Source organism: Asterias rubens, chromosome 8, assembly GCF_902459465.1.
Source record: "Asterias rubens chromosome 8, eAstRub1.3, whole genome shotgun sequence".
Classification (NCBI taxonomy): Eukaryota; Metazoa; Echinodermata; class Asteroidea; order Forcipulatida; family Asteriidae; genus Asterias; species Asterias rubens.
In genome coordinates, this window is record NC_047069.1 from 4,283,975 (window position 1) to 4,303,894 (window position 19,920).

The window sequence follows — 19,920 nt, forward strand, 5'->3', positions numbered from 1 at the left end:
AAGTGCGTTGGTCTGACATGGAATGACCCATATGCTAAAGTCATCAGTGTGAAGTATTCATAACACTGAATCAACTCTCACAAACACAGACTACACTTGGGTTTCTTTAAAGACACTGGACACCTTTGGTAATTGTCAAAGACCAGTCTTCTCACTTGGTATATCTCAACATATGCACAAACTATTAAACCAGTGAAAATTTGTGCTCAATTGGTCATCAAAGTTGCGAGATAATAATGAAAGAAAAAACACCTTTGTCACACGCTTCCACATTATTACCCCTAGTCACTGGGCCTTAATTCATTCCTTAAACCATCCCAGCTCCCTGGGGAGTACACAGCCTGTGCAACATTAATATGCGCTACTCGGCTAAATCAATCACAAGAACCATCTCTGCCCTAACAAATACCCATTTACCCCTGGGTGGAGAGAAGCAATTATAGTTAAGTGTCTTGCTCAGGGACACAAGTGTCTTGACCGGGATTCGAACTCACACTCTGCTGAACAGAAGCACCAGGGCTTGAGTTCGGTGCTCTTATCCTCTCGGCCATGACACATGGTGTTTTCTGCAAACCTCTCTTGGTTAACTAGATGGAAAAGTTGATGAAATAAGCAGCCAATAATAACCACCTTATGTCTCATTTTGTTCATCTCTATAGCTCTTGATGCGGCAGGCATATTTTGCAACTACATCTTATATCGACCATGAAGTGGGAAGAGTTTTATCTACTCTTGAGGAGGAAGGTCTGGTAGGAGACACAATCATTGTACTTCTTGGAGATCATGGTGAGTGTGAAGATGAAGACACAGTGGTTAAGAACACCGAACTCAAACTCTGGTTTTTCTGATCAGCAGAGTGTGTGTTCAAGTCCCAGTCGTGACACCTGTGTCTTTAAGTAAGACACTTAACCATGATGCTTTGTCCTTTGGATGGGACGTAAAGCCGTTGATCCTGTGTGTTGTGTTATGCACGTAAAAAACCAGTGCACTTATTGAAAAGAGAAAGGGATTGCTCCTGTGTTCCTGGTTAGATTGGCAGCATATTGCGCCACAGCACCTTGTAAACCATTACATGGTGCTATACATGTATATGTAAAAGGAGTAGGTCTTATGTTTCAAAGGTAGTCCCACATACCTTGCAGGAAAATACTGAATGTAGAAGCACCTTGAGCGTCACTGAGTGACAGATTTGAGTGCTATATAAGAAGCCACTATTACTAGTATATCATATTAATATTTTTCCTTCATATTGCTTTCAATTGATCCAAGGTAAGGAGATATCCATTGATGAGAAACCTTGAATTCTAGCATTTTCTCCAGACAAATATTTAACTTGCTTGAGACGTGTTTGCAGAGGAGGTTTTCAAACACTAGATGTCTATAGATGTCTTTTTTGATGCCATTTTTTTCTAATGAATGAATTAATTAACACGGTTTTACCAGCGATTAAAATGTCAGATGATTCCATACACTGTATGTGTTAATTAATAACCATTTCTAATTAACATCGAATGATTTATACTAGAGCTAAGCAGTGATCATGTCAACACCATTCTTGGAACTGTTCCATCTTTCTGGTGATTATACATTGTATTGAGATTATGCATTGGCTCACGGGTGATTTATACAACCAATTGAATCAATTGTAGATCACTTCCGGGAACAGTGCCTTGTAGGCTTAGTGCCTTGCACCTTTTGTGATAACTTAATCTGAATATTGGCACTTTGACACCCTTAGTCCAGGGTAATGTCTCAAAAGACAATATGCAAATAAGGAATGGTCTACGTGATTTTGCCATTGTTTTTTGCAGTTCTCTTTGTGAACATTTCTTGAGGAGGTGATCCTATGGGTCGCCTCCCCCACCCCCGCTCAAAAAATGGAAGATGTACACACAATTTTCGTTACTTCTATGACTGTTGACTGTGCAAATGGAAACAAACCAAACAAACAAACAAACAAACAAACATCCACCCGATCTGGGAAATAATGCACACATACCCTTTCAGTTATTTTGACAATGTATGTTTGACGGATTCCTGTAATTATGTAGTGGCTATAATGAAACCCAGAATTTGAAATCATATTGTAATGGATCATTATCACAGCCACTGTGTATTATTTGATTGTGGGACTGTATTGAACCAGTATATAATTATGGGATCTGAGCATTGCATGGTGAGGTATCAATAAATTTGGTTTGCGGTAACACCATGTGTGTATCTACTTGCCAGGTAGATGATGTTTATTTGAGAGATTGTCTTGCTCCTACTACCAGTGTTATACCTTATTAATGTTGTCATTGGTTTCAGGTTGGCAACTGGGAGAACACCAAGAATGGTCTAAATACAGTAACTTTGTCTCAGCTACTCGAGTACCACTCATTTTCCATGTACCGGGTCTGACAGACAAAACACAGAGACATCATCATCACAAGTTCCCCATGATGGATCCCTTCTATAGAACAAGAACCAACCGCCCTGATTTAGAGACCCCATCAGTCAACTACTCAGGTGAGTCTAGGTACACATCATCAACCGGACGTTATCCAGGCTTTGTTAGTAACTCACTGGTTGAGCTTGTTGATGTTTTCCCCACTGTAGCCGAGTTAGCCAGTTTACCCGTTCCTCCTCTGTGCCCTGTCGATGCCTCTGGTGTTGCGCTATGCACAGAGGGTGTAAGCCTCGTTCCGTTAATTCATCACATCACTGACACGCCCAGCAAAGTGAAAGTCACCAACTGGAAGAATGCAACTTTCAGTCAGTATCCACGCCCGAGTTTGTTCCCGTCGCATAAAACCAACACCCCATCCCAGGATAGAATCGCTTATATGGGTTATTCAATGAGGACAAAGAAATATCGATACACGGAGTGGTTGTCGTTTAATAACTCAAACTTCAATGTGAGTTGGGGCGATCCTTTAGCGAGGGAACTCTACATCTACAGCCAGGATCCTCTTGAAGATGTGAATGTAGCCGACATGTCTGAGAATGTACAGATTGTCAAAGAGCTTTCTTATCAGCTTGGACTCAACTGGAGACATGCACTACCAGTCTTCAATGAAGACACTACAACAGTGTCTACTCCAACAGAGTGGTATGTGAAATGACATACTATGTGCGCTGGCAACAGCGCACACCATAGCCCTTCCAACTCATTACTCATTTTTGTACTTTTTTGTGTCTGCTATTTTAACAAGTTTTAACAGCTCATATTGTTTTTTAATGATTGAAGAGAATTATTGAAATATTATAAAAAGTGAATTTCTTTTGTTCACCATGGCTTTTAGATTGTGTTAAAACAGGTGCAGGTACTGTACCATAAACACAGTATTGTACAATTACATTCAGTTATATCAACTAATTGATATATACAACTAGTTGCTATATAAACTAGTTGATCAGCTAGTTGATCTATCAACTAGTTAATATATCAAGCTTCATATATTGAATTTCTGAAGCTTTGGTGTGAAGAATTTTATTCCTTGATGTCTTCTATTTGACACTTGATGTCTTCTATTTATCAAGTTTTAAAAGTATTGTACATTTAGTCATATCATCTAGTTTAAATACTAATTGGTATATAAACTAGGCGATATACAACTAGTTGTTATATCAACTAGTTGATATATTAACTAGTTAACTAGTTGGTATATTAACTAGTTTATGTATTAACTTCATGTATTGAATATATAAAGCTTGTGTGTGAAGAATTTCATTCCAAGACACTTAGTGTCCTCTATTTTTAACAAGTTTTAATATTAACAGTTCATACTTTGTTTTTTTTTGAATACGTTTTAATGAAGAGAATGTTGAACATATTTTAAAAAGTCTACTTTTTATAGTTCACTTTGGCTTGTAGTGTGTGTTACAATATGTCAGGTACCATAAACAAAGTATTGTAAAATGTATACATCCAGTCATATCAACTAAGTTTAAGTTGATATATCAATACAGGTTGTATATATTTGATTTATGGTAATACCATGTGTGTATCTACTTGCCAGGTAGAGTTTGTTCTTTAGAGAACTGTCTTGCTACATGTATATGTTTTCTACTACCTAGGAGTAGATTTATCAGATTTTTCTGGAGACTTCTCCAGAAAAAAAGAACTGTCCTGCTTTTTAACTACTACCTTTTTAACTACTACTATAACAAGTTGCATGTCTGATAAAGCAAGCTTCATACATTGAACAGAGATACCAACATACACGATTTGGGCGTAGCAAATACGATTTCGAGCCGTGACTACGACGCTACGATAATACTCAATAAAACACGCTAAACAAGCCGCCCAATATAATTTTATTAAATCGTACAATACATGCAAACAACTAATGAACTATTAAGTGGAAATAAAAATTAAGAAAAATATCAAAACAATTGTAACAGAAAAGAAAAAAAAAACACTTTTAATTTTAGAATGCAGTGTTGAATAATAGCGGCGAATTCACTCGACCAATGTACGTGTCGCAACGTAATGATTGTTGCGTGCCCTCCCCCGCGCTGGCTGGCCGGTTGAGTGTGCATTTTTTACGCTAGTGCATTTCTGCAAGATCGTACCCATTGATCTCTATTACACGATGGGGAATAGTGCACACGTGCGTGGGGGGAATGGGGTTGTGTGTGAGCTAACGTGTCACAGTTAACCTCATTCCTCATGTATCCTCTATTATTGTGCCCACGCTGGCTGTACATGTACTTCATCGAAGCTTGGCAAAAAAAGTACGAAATAATGGCGACAAAAAAAGGAGACCTTCTGAACAAAAATACCTTCAACTGAGTGGCCTTCGAGGTCTAAGCTAGACAGTTTCCATGTTTTCCTACCAGTAATTGTAGCGCCGATGTCCAGACAATGCCTAAAAATAATACGGACACGTATTCTTTGCCCAAAATCCGGACACGTTTTTTTTTTTTTTTTTTTTTTCTCTCTCCCAATAGCTTGTTGTTGCGTTTCTGATCATTAAAACAAAAACATTTAAGTAAAGCCACCCTTTTTTATGTTACATTTAAGTAAGGCCACCCTTTTTATGTTACATTTATTTTTGAAACATAGTCAGAAGATGAGGGAAATCAGGGTTTTTTTCAATTTTTGTTTTACTGGCCACTATAAACATTTGTAGCTGTTCTGTTGATGCATACAGGTAATTGTTATTTCACAACAATGCCTGAAAATGAGCTAATTAGCATTGTAGAGAGTAATAGAAAGATCGGTTTAGGGAGCCCAAGCTGCGCTCGCCCTTAACATTTGGGAGATGCTACTCTTTTTTAAAATTCAATGTTGGCATCTCTGCATTGAATATATGAAGCTTTTGTGTGAAGAATATCATTCCAAGATTCAAGTTTTGAAAAGCATAAATCTATCATTCATAAATACTGTTGGTGGAGAGCACGTCACGTGGGGTTAATTAAAACGTGTGGTATTAAACGTGTTTAAACATATAGGCGCTTTGACCAGTGCTCTCACTTGGTGTATCCCATCATAAGCATAAAATAACAAGCCTGTGAAAATTTGGGCTTAAATGATCCTCGAAGTTGCGAGAAAATACCACAAGGATTTAGGGACTTATAAAAGCAAATGGAGTTTTTGTCAAAAGAAATTAAAGACAGAAGATTTGCATACATCGTTAATTGTGTTGATGGGTAAGAGACCACACATAGGATTAGTGATCAATGGACATTTTAATTAGTTTCAGTCTCAACGCTCACTTGTTATTCAGGTTTTTTTTCCAGTCAAGTTTTTGCCACAGATTTTGTCTGAGACAAAATATAATTTCTGTTGTTGGTTTTGCTAAAATTAGGTGCAAGCCATGACACATTTTTTCCAGAGTTAAAAAAAAAAAAAATGGTTTTATTTTATTCTTCCAAAAAGCATAAAGGGTATACACTCCCTAAATAAAATGAAAGCAAATGACTATAAAACACCAATAGTAATAATACAAATTTAAAATAACTAGTTTTACAATAGCACATATTTTACAATAACTGTGTCAATGCGCCCTGGTCATTGGGCCAATAACATTCTTTTAATCTTCCTCCGCTCCGTGGGAAGTGTAAAGCCCGACCTATCAAGGCGCTCTGAAGGCTTTTTAATACACAATATCAACCTCTACCCTCGCAGGCACCTATTTATACCCCTGGGTGAAGAGAAGCAATTATAGTAAAGTATCTTGCTCAAGGACACACTTGTCACAACCAGGATTCGAAACCACACTTCGATGACTTATAACCACCAGAACTTAAATGTTATGCTCTTTTAACCGCTCGGCCATGACACTCTAACCCAACATTACACCATATTCACTTTTTTTTATGGTGCTGTATCTTTTTCTGTCTTATCCACTAATTAAATTTGTAGTTTTATATCCTCGATAACTTATATTTGTATTCTGAGAACATTTAAGCATCCTTGTGATCATCTGGGTTTTGTACAACTCCATGATTTCATTTAGCTCGTGTACCTTGCTCAAGTTGATCATATTACAGCTCAACTTAAATTGCCGGCTGGATTTAAAGCAACACGTTTACGGTGGTGTCCAAATTGGCTGTAACAGTATCCATCTCCCTCATGGGAAATACTTAATTGCTTTTTTTCTGAGCTAGGTGAGGTGTTGACTCGTTTGTCCTTCTAAACACTATCTAATTATTCAGTAACTGACGAGAAACTAAAGAGGAGAGTAAATTGTCCCCTCACTAAGCAAAAGATTCAAATTTCACTCTTTATGAGAAGCACTTTATATTCACCCAAGCAAAAAGGAAATGCAGTGTTTTAGAAAAAGGTTTGTGACAACGTCCTGAACTTGTTGCGGATTTCAAAGAATTTATTTTTGTCCAGTCCAGACTATTGCATAGAATTGATTTGACGGTGGAAAGGGTAGACCCTGTGAATATTCCTCTGTCACAGGCACCGATCAAATATTGGCTTTCTGCCTGTCTGTTGTGAGACTCTGTCTGGAATCCAATATTATTGAACAATTGTTACGCTACCATGATTGATCTAGTCACGTACACCACTAGGCTGTATGTCACGTACACCACTAGGCTGTATGTCACTGTACACCACTAGGCTGTATGTCACTGTACACCACTAGGCTGTATGTCACTGTACACCACTAGGCTGTATGTCACGTACACCACTAGGCTGTATGTCACGTACACCACTAGGCTGTATGTCACTGTACACCACTAGGCTGTATGTCACTGTACACCACTAGGCTGTATGTCACTGTACACCACTAGGCTGTATGTCACTGTACACCACTAGGCTGTATGTCACGTACACCACTAGGCTGTATGTCACGTACACCACTAGGCTGTATGTCACTGTACACCACTAGGCTGTATGTCACGTACACCACTAGGCTGTATGTCACTGTACACCACTAGGCTGTATGTCACTGTACACCACTAGGCTGTATGTCACGTACACCACTAGGCTGTATGTCACGTACACCACTAGGCTGTATGTCACGTACACCACTAGGCTGTATGTCACGTACACCACTAGGCTGTATGTCACTGTACACCACTAGGCTGTATGTCACTGTACACCACTAGGCTGTATGTCACGTACACCACTAGGCTGTATGTCACGTACACCACTAGGCTGTATGTCACGTACACCACTAGGCTGTATGTCACGTACACCACTAGGCTGTATGTCACTGTACACCACTAGGCTGTATGTCACGTACACCACTAGGCTGTATGTCACTGTACACCACTAGGCTGTATGTCACGTACACCACTAGGCTGTATGTCACTGTACACCACTAGGCTGTATGTCACGTACACCACTAGGCTGTATGTCACGTACACACTAGGCTGTATGTCACTGTACACCACTAGGCTGTATGTCACGTACACCACTAGGCTGTATGTCACGTACACCACTAGGCTGTATGTCACTGTACACCACTAGGCTGTATGTCACGTACACCACTAGGCTGTATGTCACTGTACACCACTAGGCTGTATGTCACGTACACCACTAGGCTGTATGTCACTGTACACCACTAGGCTGTATGTCACGTACACCACTAGGCTGTATGTCACGTACACCACTAGGCTGTATGTCACTGTACACCACTAGGCTGTATGTCACGTACACCACTAGGCTGTATGTCACGTACACCACTAGGCTGTATGTCACTGTACACCACTAGGCTGTATGTCACGTACACCACTAGGCTGTATGTCACTGTACACCACTAGGCTGTATGTCACGTACACCACTAGGCTGTATGTCACTGTACACCACTAGGCTGTATGTCACGTACACCACTAGGCTGTATGTCACGTACACCACTAGGCTGTATGTCACGTACACCACTAGGCTGTATGTCACGTACACCACTAGGCTGTATGTCACTGTACACCACTAGGCTGTATGTCACTGTACACCACTAGGCTGTATGTCACGTACACCACTAGGCTGTATGTCACGTACACCACTAGGCTGTATGTCACTGTACACCACTAGGCTGTATGTCACTGTACACCACTAGGCTGTATGTCACTGTACACCACTAGGCTGTATGTCACTGTACACCACTAGGCTGTATGTCACGTACACCACTAGGCTGTATGTCACGTACACCACTAGGCTGTATGTCACGTACACCACTAGGCTGTATGTCACTGTACACCACTAGGCTGTATGTCACTGTACACCACTAGGCTGTATGTCACTGTACACCACTAGGCTGTATGTCACTGTACACCACTAGGCTGTATGTCACTGTACACCACTAGGCTGTATGTCACTGTACACCACTAGGCTGTATGTCACGTACACCACTAGGCTGTATGTCACGTACACCACTAGGCTGTATGTCACGTACACCACTAGGCTGTATGTCACGTACACCACTAGGCTGTATGTCACTGTACACCACTAGGCTGTATGTCACTGTACACCACTAGGCTGTATGTCACTGTACACCACTAGGCTGTATGTCACTGTACACCACTAGGCTGTATGTCACTGTACACCACTAGGCTGTATGTCACTGTACACCACTAGGCTGTATGTCACTGTACACCACTAGGCTGTATGTCACGTACACCACTAGGCTGTATGTCACTGTACACCACTAGGCTGTATGTCACGTACACCACTAGGCTGTATGTCACGTACACCACTAGGCTGTATGTCACGTACACCACTAGGCTGTATGTCACGTACACCACTAGGCTGTATGTCACTGTACACCACTAGGCTGTATGTCACGTACACCACTAGGCTGTATGTCACTGTACACCACTAGGCTGTATGTCACGTACACCACTAGGCTGTATGTCACGTACACCACTAGGCTGTATGTCACTGTACACCACTAGGCTGTATGTCACGTACACCACTAGGCTGTATGTCACTGTACACCACTAGGCTGTATGTCACTGTACACCACTAGGCTGTATGTCACTGTACACCACTAGGCTGTATGTCACGTACACCACTAGGCTGTATGTCACTGTACACCACTAGGCTGTATGTCACGTACACCACTAGGCTGTATGTCACTGTACACCACTAGGCTGTATGTCACTGTACACCACTAGGCTGTATGTCACTGTACACCACTAGGCTGTATGTCACGTACACCACTAGGCTGTATGTCACTGTACACCACTAGGCTGTATGTCACGTACACCACTAGGCTGTATGTCACTGTACACCACTAGGCTGTATGTCACTGTACACCACTAGGCTGTATGTCACGTACACCACTAGGCTGTATGTCACGTACACCACTAGGCTGTATGTCACTGTACACCACTAGGCTGTATGTCACGTACACCACTAGGCTGTATGTCACGTACACCACTAGGCTGTATGTCACGTACACCACTAGGCTGTATGTCACTGTACACCACTAGGCTGTATGTCACGTACACCACTAGGCTGTATGTCACGTACACCACTAGGCTGTATGTCACTGTACTTTGATTAACTGCACTTTGGTCAATTTTAGAGAATAAAGGCAGGAAACTAAATCTATGGCAAAAGTTTTTTACATTTTTGATGAGAAGATTACTTGATACAAAATAGATACCAGTCATCTTAAGAAACCTAAAATGCTGTCATCTTAAAGATATTAATATAATAATAACATTAAGTTTGAATCCAAAGTTTAAGGATGCAACTGTGTTGGACATTCCCACCTCCTGAACAAGTCTGACTCCTAAAAATGGCACGCAATTTCAAGGCATACTTGTGTGGATCATTACATTCTACTTTTAAAACATCTTTTAACCGTTATGCATTTTGTAAAAAACGGATTCAAAACTTTTCAAAGACAAACTCGCCCAATCCAAGGCATCATGTCTCTTTAAAGACAGTGGACACTATTGGTAATTGTCAAAGACCAGTCTTTGACACTATTGGTAATTGTCAAAGACCAGTCTTCTCACTTGGTGTATCTCAACATACACATAAAATAATAAACCTGTGAAAATTTGAGCTCAATTGGTCGTTAAAGTTGCGAGATAATAATGAAACAAAAAACAACCGTGTCACACAAAGTTGTGTGCTTTCAGTAGATGCAAGTTGATTTCGAGACCTCATCTAATTCTGAGGTCTCGAAATCAAATTTGTGGAAAATTACTTCTTTCTCGAAAATTACGTTCCTTCAGAGGGAGCCGTTTCTCACAGTGTTTTATACTATCAACATCTCCCCATTACTCGTTATCAAGTAAGGTTTTATGCTAATAAATATTTTGAGTAATTACCAATAGTGTCCACTGCCTTTAAAGGTAGTCCAAACAGCATGGGAGCCAAGAGAAGTTCTCCATTTATGGGGTCAGTCAACTTTTTGTGTGTGTGGATGTTCTCAACGCTCTCATTAGAGCCAATCAAGAAGACAGCTCTCATTAGAGCCAATCAAGAAGACAGCTCTCATTAGAGCCAATCAAGAAGACAGAATACAATGAACACTTTTCAGTTTCAGAAGTGGGAGGAAAATGCCCTGAGAATTATTTCAAGGAAAACCCACGCAGTCAGTAAAGACTGAAAACCCAAAGTACAAAGTCTATGGGGCGGTTCTTAAATAAGAGGGACACCGCAAAGAACAAAAGTTTTCCCCTGAGACAGTGTTGAAGAATAGAACTTCCCTTAAGCGACAGAACAAAGGGATGTCCACAGAGGGTATGTTAAACAAACTCTGCTGTGATTTATCTTTGCAGTGGACATCCATAGGGACTAAGTATCCCATCAATCAAGCTTCCGGTTTATCTTGTTCTGTGAAAAAAAAACTCATTTTGTTACAGTGATGACAAAGTGCTAGCTGATGTGTTGAAGATGAAAACACATGTTCTTAACTCTACATAATCAACTAATGTCCACAGTGTATGCAACACTGAGCTGTGGGCGTGTCTATGCATCAAACTTAAAAAAAAAAAAGGGATTCAGGGAAAAATGAATTTTTACAGTAATTACAAAGTGCTGGTTCATGTGTGAAGAACATAAATAGTCTAAACTGTACAGAATAAAGGAATGTCTACAGAGTGTATGCAACACAGAGCTGCAGGTGGGCATGGCTGTGCATTCAAACATTAACAAAGGGGACTCGGGGTAGAAAACACATATTTTTACAGTGATTACAAAGTGCTAGCGCATGTGTGAAGAGTACAGTATAATTTTTGTAAACAGTACAGACTGTATGCAACACAGAGCTGTGGTTTGTCTATGCACTCTAACTGTGAACTAAAACATAATGGATTGGTGGCGGGGGTATTTTTTTACAGTGATTTAAAAGTACTATATCCCACCTCCTTCACCGAATAGTGCCAAATTATAACACCCACCAGTGTAATCATGAAAATATTTTTAAAAGAAGTCGTCAAAATTACAATAAACTGCAATAAAACAATAAAGAGCCAAGTTGTTATTTACTTATGTTTTTGTATGTAGTACTAATAAATGAATTAATCTAACAAATTTAAAATGTGTGATCTGTCACACAAGTTGCATGTTAGAAACAGGGTGTCACTGTGTCAGCATTGAAGCATTCATTTAAAACGGGTGTACCGTGAGCCAAATTTCCTTATAAGTAGACATTTTTGCTTGACAAATTCCTGCTTAGCAGAAATAAGAAGGACACCAGTTTTACCAGTCAGAAATTGTACAAGTGACATGTAGGTGCTCTGGTTGTTATTTACTCTGGTAAGCATATTTAGTGCTTAGCTTATTTTTGTGCTTAAGCAGCTCTATGAAGTTGCTGGGGCCCTGTTTTTCAGGCGAGTTCATTTGCTGCAGTTGGATGATTTGTGTGAGATGCTTTTTGTTTTTGTTGTCTTTCAAGTAGAATACTAGATAGTCAAAGGGGATACAAAAATTAAGTGTGTGTAATTATGTAAATCTAGTTTATAAAATGTTTAATGTCCATACCTCTGAAATTTGACATGTTCATTGTTTTTTTAACATTCCATTTCACATGTGTGTGCTTGTCTACCAGTTGAAACCACGGACTTAAAGGATTTGGGTACTTTTTGTAGGATACAAAACACAATGTCCACAGATTAATATTAAACTCACACAATTTAAAAATTATGATGGTAGAAAGCTTCCCCTAATTTAACTGAGGTGCTGTAGTTGAGAAATGAGCAAAACAAGTCATGAAAATAGTTTTTGTCTCTAAAGACGAAAATTATTTTAGCATGTAAAACATATTTTCGAGAGTCAGACACAGTTTTACCCATTTCTCAAAAACTACAGCACCTCAGCAAGAAATATGTTAAGGTACGCTTTCTACATCATTATCTTCAAACAGTGTAAGTTTAATGTAAATCTGTGGACATTGTGTTTTGTGTTTTGTGTTACAAAAAGTACCCAAATCCTTTAAAGGGACACGTTGCCTTGGATCGGGCGTGTTGGTCTGTAAAAAGTGTTTGAAACCGTTTGTTATCAAATTGATATAATCAGAAAGATGTTTTAACAGTAGAATATATTGATCCACACAAGTATGCATTGAGATTGCACGGTTTTTCTTTTATAACGTGAACTAACACTGCACTCCATTTTATGAAGTCAAATTTTTGACTCCAGTGAATGGCTGGCCTTGTTGATTCGCTTCTCATAGACAAATCGCTCCGATCCATTAGGCAACGGTCCCTTTAATAACAAAATGGATCCGGCTGTTTTGATAGAGCAAGGATGTCCTCGCTCACTTTCATTTACAAAATCAATCTGAACGTCGCTAAAAAAAATGCAGTCCTTGATTTATGGGCTTCACATTATGCGTGTGTGTATTAGCTTTCAAATTTGATTGCCGTAATTCTTTCACATTATTTGTTGTCTTTCTTTTAGCCATTGAATAGAGTTTGTATAGATTCACCATAGATATACAAACTATATGATGTTGTATTAATTAACAAGATTATAAATTTAGTATATAATCATGACAAATCAAATAATGTTTGTAAATATGTAACAGTAATTACTGTGTACAATGAGTGGTATAAGCACACTCATCATTTCACTCAAACAAAATCTTTAAAGGAACACGTTGCCTTGGACCGGTCGAGTTGGTCTTTGAAAGGCGTTTGGAACCATTTGTTATAAAATGTAAATGGTTAGATAGATAATTTAAAAGTAGAATATAATTATCCACACTAACATGCCTCAAAATTGCGTGGTTTTCCTTTTACGTCGCGAAGAAACACGTTTGGTCATTTTGGGGAGTCAAATTGACTCCCACAAATGGCCAGCCATGTTAGGTCGCGACGTAAGAGGTAAACCGTGCAATTTCGAGTCATACTTGTGTGGATCATTATATTCTACTTTAAAAACGTCTTTCAACCCATAATGCATTTTATAACAAATGGTTACAAACGCTTTTCAAAGATCAACTCGTTCGATCCAAGGCAACGTGTTCCTTTAAGAGATAATGGCCCAACTTAAAGCTGCTTAAGCAGTAGATACTGTTTAAGAAATCCCAGCTTAGCAATAATGAACAGGACACCAGTCACAAATTGTACATGCGGCATGGTGGCTGGTAACCTTATTCTGGTTAGCATAAGTTTGTTTGGCCATGTTTGGCTTAGCCTACCTTTGTGCTTAAGCAGCTCTATGAAATTGGGCCCTGCAGGTTGCGAGAAGGTTTTGGGTGAGTCTTCACAAAGGAAAACCTATGAAGCAATGTTGTGAACAACAAGTCTTAAAGGAATTGCTTCAAGGGCTTAATCCAGTAGAGATAATTGTTATAGTAAGGCAAAGTTTTGTTTATGTCTCATAAGAAGGGTTAGACACTATTGAGTATAGTATTATTTACTCTGCACTGACACACTATGAATCTGTTGCCTATAAGCGCAGTAGTCCGTTGAGTGCAATATTGTCTGAAGGCATATTGAGCATATGGTCAGATTACTAATAAGTGGCTGGATCACTATAACCACTGACTCCTGTCAAGGCAATCACTGATAAATCCCCCACAACGTCACAAATTGTCCATTCCTGCAAGCCCTCGTTTCGTCTTCCCACTAGTTCCGATTACCAATTCCAATTTCCTTAGACCCATAGATTGCCCCATGATGATACGTCCTGCTCAGAAAGCCAAAAGGTCGTCTTCGTGTCTTGTGTGTCTGTGCCCCCATGGCAAAAAGAGATTATCACTGGAAAACACTCTTTTAATCGGTGCAATACAGCTTTTATAAAGTACGCTTCATCTTACCTGCACATCTGTAGGCATTTATTCATTGCGGTCAACTCAAAGCAAAATACCTTTTCCCTTAATACCACCTGCAACAACAACAATGTAATACCGATATTTAAAGGGATTGGACACTGTTGGTAATTACTCAAATTAATTGTTAGCATAAAAACTGACTTGGTAACAAGCAATGGAGAGCTGTTGTATAACACATTGTGAGAAACGGCTTCCTCTGAAGGTTTCTGAGAAAGAAGTAATTTCTCACTTACATAATTTGACTTAAATTCAAGACTTCAAGACCATTCAAAACCTCAAGAAAAGAAAACACCCTTGTCACATGAAGTTGTGTGCTATCAGATGCTTGATTTCGAACATCAAATTCTAAATCTGAGGTATCGAAATCAAATTCAAATATTTTAGTGGAAAATTACTTCTCAAAAACTACGTTACAATAGTGTCCAGTGCCTTTAATACCACCTGCAACAACAGCAATGTAATACCTGTAGTGATATTTAACATTCCTTGTATAAGCCTCTTAAATCAATATTTATTATACTAAACAATCATTAAACAAACACTCTGGCCTTCTGTATTTGTGTTTGTTTTTCATCTGCCCATCTTCTAAAGTCTTGTCTTGTTTATATCAGCATTTATTAAACACACTAACTTGCCATGGTGCCATTTGTTTCATGAAATCATGTTTGGTAGGCCTAATCATCTACATCTATCTTTTGGTAACTTTTAGATACACCAACAGTACAAGCAAATCTCATTTAATTTAATTCATTTCCAGTGAGCATTTTTTTCTGTTTATTGGTTTATTTCGTAAAAACATTACAAAGGAATGAACAGTATGACAACCGATAGGTTACCGATAGGTTGGAATTGCACTAGAACATGAACAATATATATCAATTTCTTAAAAAGTAGCTAAAAGGTGAAACAGTTTAAACATGCTATAGGTAATGAGCAAATTATTATAAACAATCAACCAGCACAAGAATGATCCATTATACACTTTCAGTAAACAGTATTGTCCAAGGCCCACACTTCATGTATCACAACTTATATATAAAACAACAAACCTGTGAAAATTTAGGCTCAATCGGTCATTGGAGTCGGGAGAAAATAAAGAGAAACCAACCCTTGTTTCCGCACGTTTCGCCGTGTCCTGACATGTGCTTAAAATAAATCCGTAATTCTCGATATCGAGAATTGGTAATTGTTTTAATGTTTTCTCAAAAAGGAAAGCATTTCATGGAATAATATTTCAAGAGAAGTCTTTCATCATTACCTTCTGTAAACCCTGTAAGTTATTTGTAAATCAGTGAACTTTTTTTTGTTCTGTTCCAAAAGTGTCCAATGGCTTTAAAGGGAAGGTACACGTTTGGTAATTGTCAAAGACCAGTCTTCTCACTTGGTGTATCCCAACATATGCATAAAATAACAAGCCTGTGAAAATTTGAGCTCAATTGGTCATCTAAGTTGCAAGAAAATGATGAGAGAAAAAACACCCTTGTTGGTCGAATATGTGTGCTTTCCGATAGGAAAAAAAAAGACTTCTGGCTAAAAGTCTTTTATTGTTTTAGTGAGAAATTACCTCTTTCTCAAAATCTATGCCACTTCAGAGGGTGCCGTTTCTCACAATGTTTTAAACTACCAACAGCTCTCCAATGCCCGTTAGTAAGTCAGTTTTTAAGTTAATGTTTGTTTTGAGTAGTTACCAAACGTGTACCTTCCCTTTAACAAGAATAAACATAATCTAAGGGACACATTGTTGATAAAAAAGCCAACATTAACATCCATACAGTTCAATTAAAAAAATAAAAAAACACCAACAACTTTGAAAAGAACTGGGCAGATAAAAAACGAATACAAATAGCACCAGGCCTATAAGGGATCATAGTTGCACATTCAATAATCTGGTTATATTGGGAATGCAACTGTCCTTCATTAGTTGAAAAAGTATAAGAAATTCCCTTTCTTGGTTTGAAAAGCTTTTATAAAAATATATCAAAAATCCCTAAAACCACATTACAACACAACACTCTATATATTACATTTACAATAAAAATGCAAATCTGATATACATATGCCCTATATAATATTATCAGAAGAGATTTTTTCCAACCAATTTTGTTGCGCTGTTTTCCGCTGAGTGCCATGGCAGTTTAAATAACAACATGGAGGCAGTTTGCCTGAGCTTCTTCTAAGAAAGCAATAACAATAGACTGACCTACTTTATTTGTCAACATTCTCAGCATGTAGGACAATTTGTCCATTGAGTAGGATTAAGTCTTCGATTTAACTTGGAGGCAATATCTTATTCTTATTAAATAACAAAAATGATGTAGGGCCCTGTATTGTTAGTCTCTTTTAACATATTTGTTGAATATAACTAAACTAGGTTTGACCTGTTTTTAGTTTATTGGTTATTGTTGGATGACAATAGCAATAAGACTAGTTTATTTAATAGCTATCTGATGCATTTTCAGTATGCAATGCATGTGCTAGGCCTTTGTTTTGTATTATAAGGCCCTTTCACAAGAACGCCATTTAGCCAGGGTCCCTTGCTAAATTGTACCATGCTTGTGAAATTTTGTGTGAAAGGACAACAGTTGTTTCTACTGTCCAAGTTCTCTTGCAAAACCTTATCAAGCATTGCTACATTTTATAACCATGCTAAAATTTAGCAAGGGACCCCGGTTAGAATGCTGTCATGTGAATAGCACTTTTAAGTCCAACCTTAAAAAGCACATAAATGTGTGAAGGCAGTACACCATCTGAAATTTGTGTTTGTGAACTATATACGTTCAATATTTGTGTCAATTTGCCAAATGAATGTCACAAGTTTTTCTTTTCTACATATGTATACCATAGCCAAACAGGGGTTAGAAGTAGTTCATTCTGACATACTGCAGTATGCAAGAAATGTCTCTTAAAAGCAGTGGACACTATTGGTAATTCTCAAAATAATTATCAGCATAAAACCTTTCTTGATTACGAGTAATGGGCAGAGGTTGATAGAAAACATTGAGAGAAACGGCTCCCTCTGAAGTGACGTAGTTTTCGAGAAAGAAGTAATTTTCCACGAATTTGATTTTGAGACCTCAGGGTTAGATTTTGAGGTCTCGAAATCAAGCATCTTAAAGCAACAACTTCACGTGACCATGGTGCGACGAGGTTTTTCTTTTTTCTTTCATTAATGTCTCGCAAGTTCTACGACAGATTGAGCTAAAATTTTCACTGATTTGTTGTTTTATGCATGTATGTTGAGATACACCGATTAGACTGGTATTTGACAATTACCAATAGTGTCCAGTGTCTTTAACAGCCAGTTGGTGTCAAAAAAACACCAGAACAAGGCATGTATGCTTCATGTTGAAAGGGCAAAGGCACCAAGGATTTTTCTTTGTTGCACACTATGATGAAATTGTAAATTGCTAATGGAGCATTTCAAGGGCCTCAAGGCAATGACTTGGGGGCACGGAGGCAATCACCTTCATTGCCTCCTTTAAATATCAGGCCTGATGACAAACACCATGGAGGAAGGAAGAGAACCCCTTCCTCCATCAGCTCTCCATACATACACAAACTCCATGTCCAAACAATGTTAACATGTGACAGTTAATGCAATCAAATATTCATAATGAAACTACGGACTGAACTGATATTATACACTTCTGACAACCTAGGATGAATTATTCTTTGATACTTAGTGACTAATTATTAATAATGTGTACATATTTAAAGATTGTTTGATAAAATCATGAGTGGTTGGTTGAGCTACCCTCATTGCATGGTGTGACCATCTGAGTGCAGAATTGAGTCATGATCAATATACATTGTTGTACCATAAGGTTGAGCTTATTTAATGGCAATGCTCCATTAACCAAATCTTTCAATGACAGTTCACAGCTCAAAGGCACTGGACACATTTGATAATTGTCAAAGACTATTGGTAATTGTCAAAGACCAGTCTTCCCACTTGGTGTATCTCAACATATGCATTAAAATAACAAATCTGTGAAAACTGAGGCTCAATTGGTTAATCAAAGTTGCACAAGAGTACTGAAGGATAGAAAAAAGACCTTGTTGCACAAAGTTGTGTGCTTTCAGATGCCTAATAAAAGGCTTCAGGCCTGAAGTCTTATATTATTTATGTGAGCAGTTACATGTACCTCTTTCTAAAAAAAAAAGTTACTTCAGAGGGAGCCTTTTTAATAATGTTTAATACCTTGGACAGCTCTCCATTGATTACTAATACCAAATAAGGTTGTTATGCTAACAATTATTTTGAGTAATTATCAATAGTGTCCCGTGGCTTTAAGGGAATTCTCTTTTAACCCAATCTTTAAATGACAGATCACAGCTTCGTGTACAACCCCCCTGTAATAGCACAGTGCCCCATTAGTCAAAAGGTGTGAAAAACAGATCAAAATTCAAGGCAATTGTTATGCAGATTGTAATGGGCAAAGGCAGTGTGCTGTGGCATTGGGGAACAGTGTGAAACTACATTGGACTGGAGCACTGGAGTGGAGAGCAGATAATTACATTGAAATTAACTGTTTCCATTAGCTGCAGTTTCTGTGAAACAATAACAAAGGTCATAAGTCAAACCTTGATGTCAGTTTATGTGCAATTATTTTTCATTAAAAAATATTGTTGTGTATAAAAAGGTCATAGGTCAAACCTTACCATCAGTTTACATGAAATCAGTTAACATGAAATTATTTAACATTAAAAGGTTAAATATTGTTGTGCATAACCTTTGATGTAACATATTAGCCACTATTAGCAATATAAACTAGTAACATTGTTTTTGAGAAAGAGGTAAATTATCAAACGTTATAATAGACTTCATACTTGAAGCCTTTTTTATAGATAACTGAAAGCACACAGATTTGTGCAACAAGGGTTGCTTTGCTTTCATTATTCTCTTGCAAATTTGATGACCAAACTGATTCAAAATGTTCACTGATCTGTTATTGTGTGCATATGTTGGGATACACCTAGTGAGAATACTGGTCTTTTCCAATTCCAAAACATGTCTAGTGCCTTTAAATTGACAAATCTGTGACTGGAGTGCTCTTATAAAACCTGTTTTTGCACTATGTGTCAATATCAAACACCGCACTGATCAAAAAAACATGTTGATTTCAACATGTCACTCAAAACAAGCTCATAAAGAAATTGAAGTGCTTTTTTCATTTTAAAATGAGTTTTTAGACAGGAAATCAGCAGATGTTGTGCGTGTGGTAAAAAATACAAC

The 19,920-nt window shown here is 38.2% G+C and overlaps 1 protein-coding gene across 1 annotated transcript in view; it reads left to right on the forward strand.

Annotated features, from left to right (window-relative positions):
• LOC117293782 (iduronate 2-sulfatase-like) overlaps positions 1-3,275 on the forward strand; it is a 36,173-nt gene extending 32,898 nt beyond the window's left edge. The window contains exons 7-8 of the mRNA XM_033776222.1: positions 660-786; positions 2,311-3,275. Of these exons, the coding sequence (XP_033632113.1) occupies positions 660-786; positions 2,311-3,107 (924 nt within the window). The 3' untranslated portion in view covers positions 3,108-3,275. The remainder of the gene's footprint in view (positions 1-659; positions 787-2,310) is intronic.
• The last annotated feature ends 16,645 nt before the right edge of the window (positions 3,276-19,920 follow it).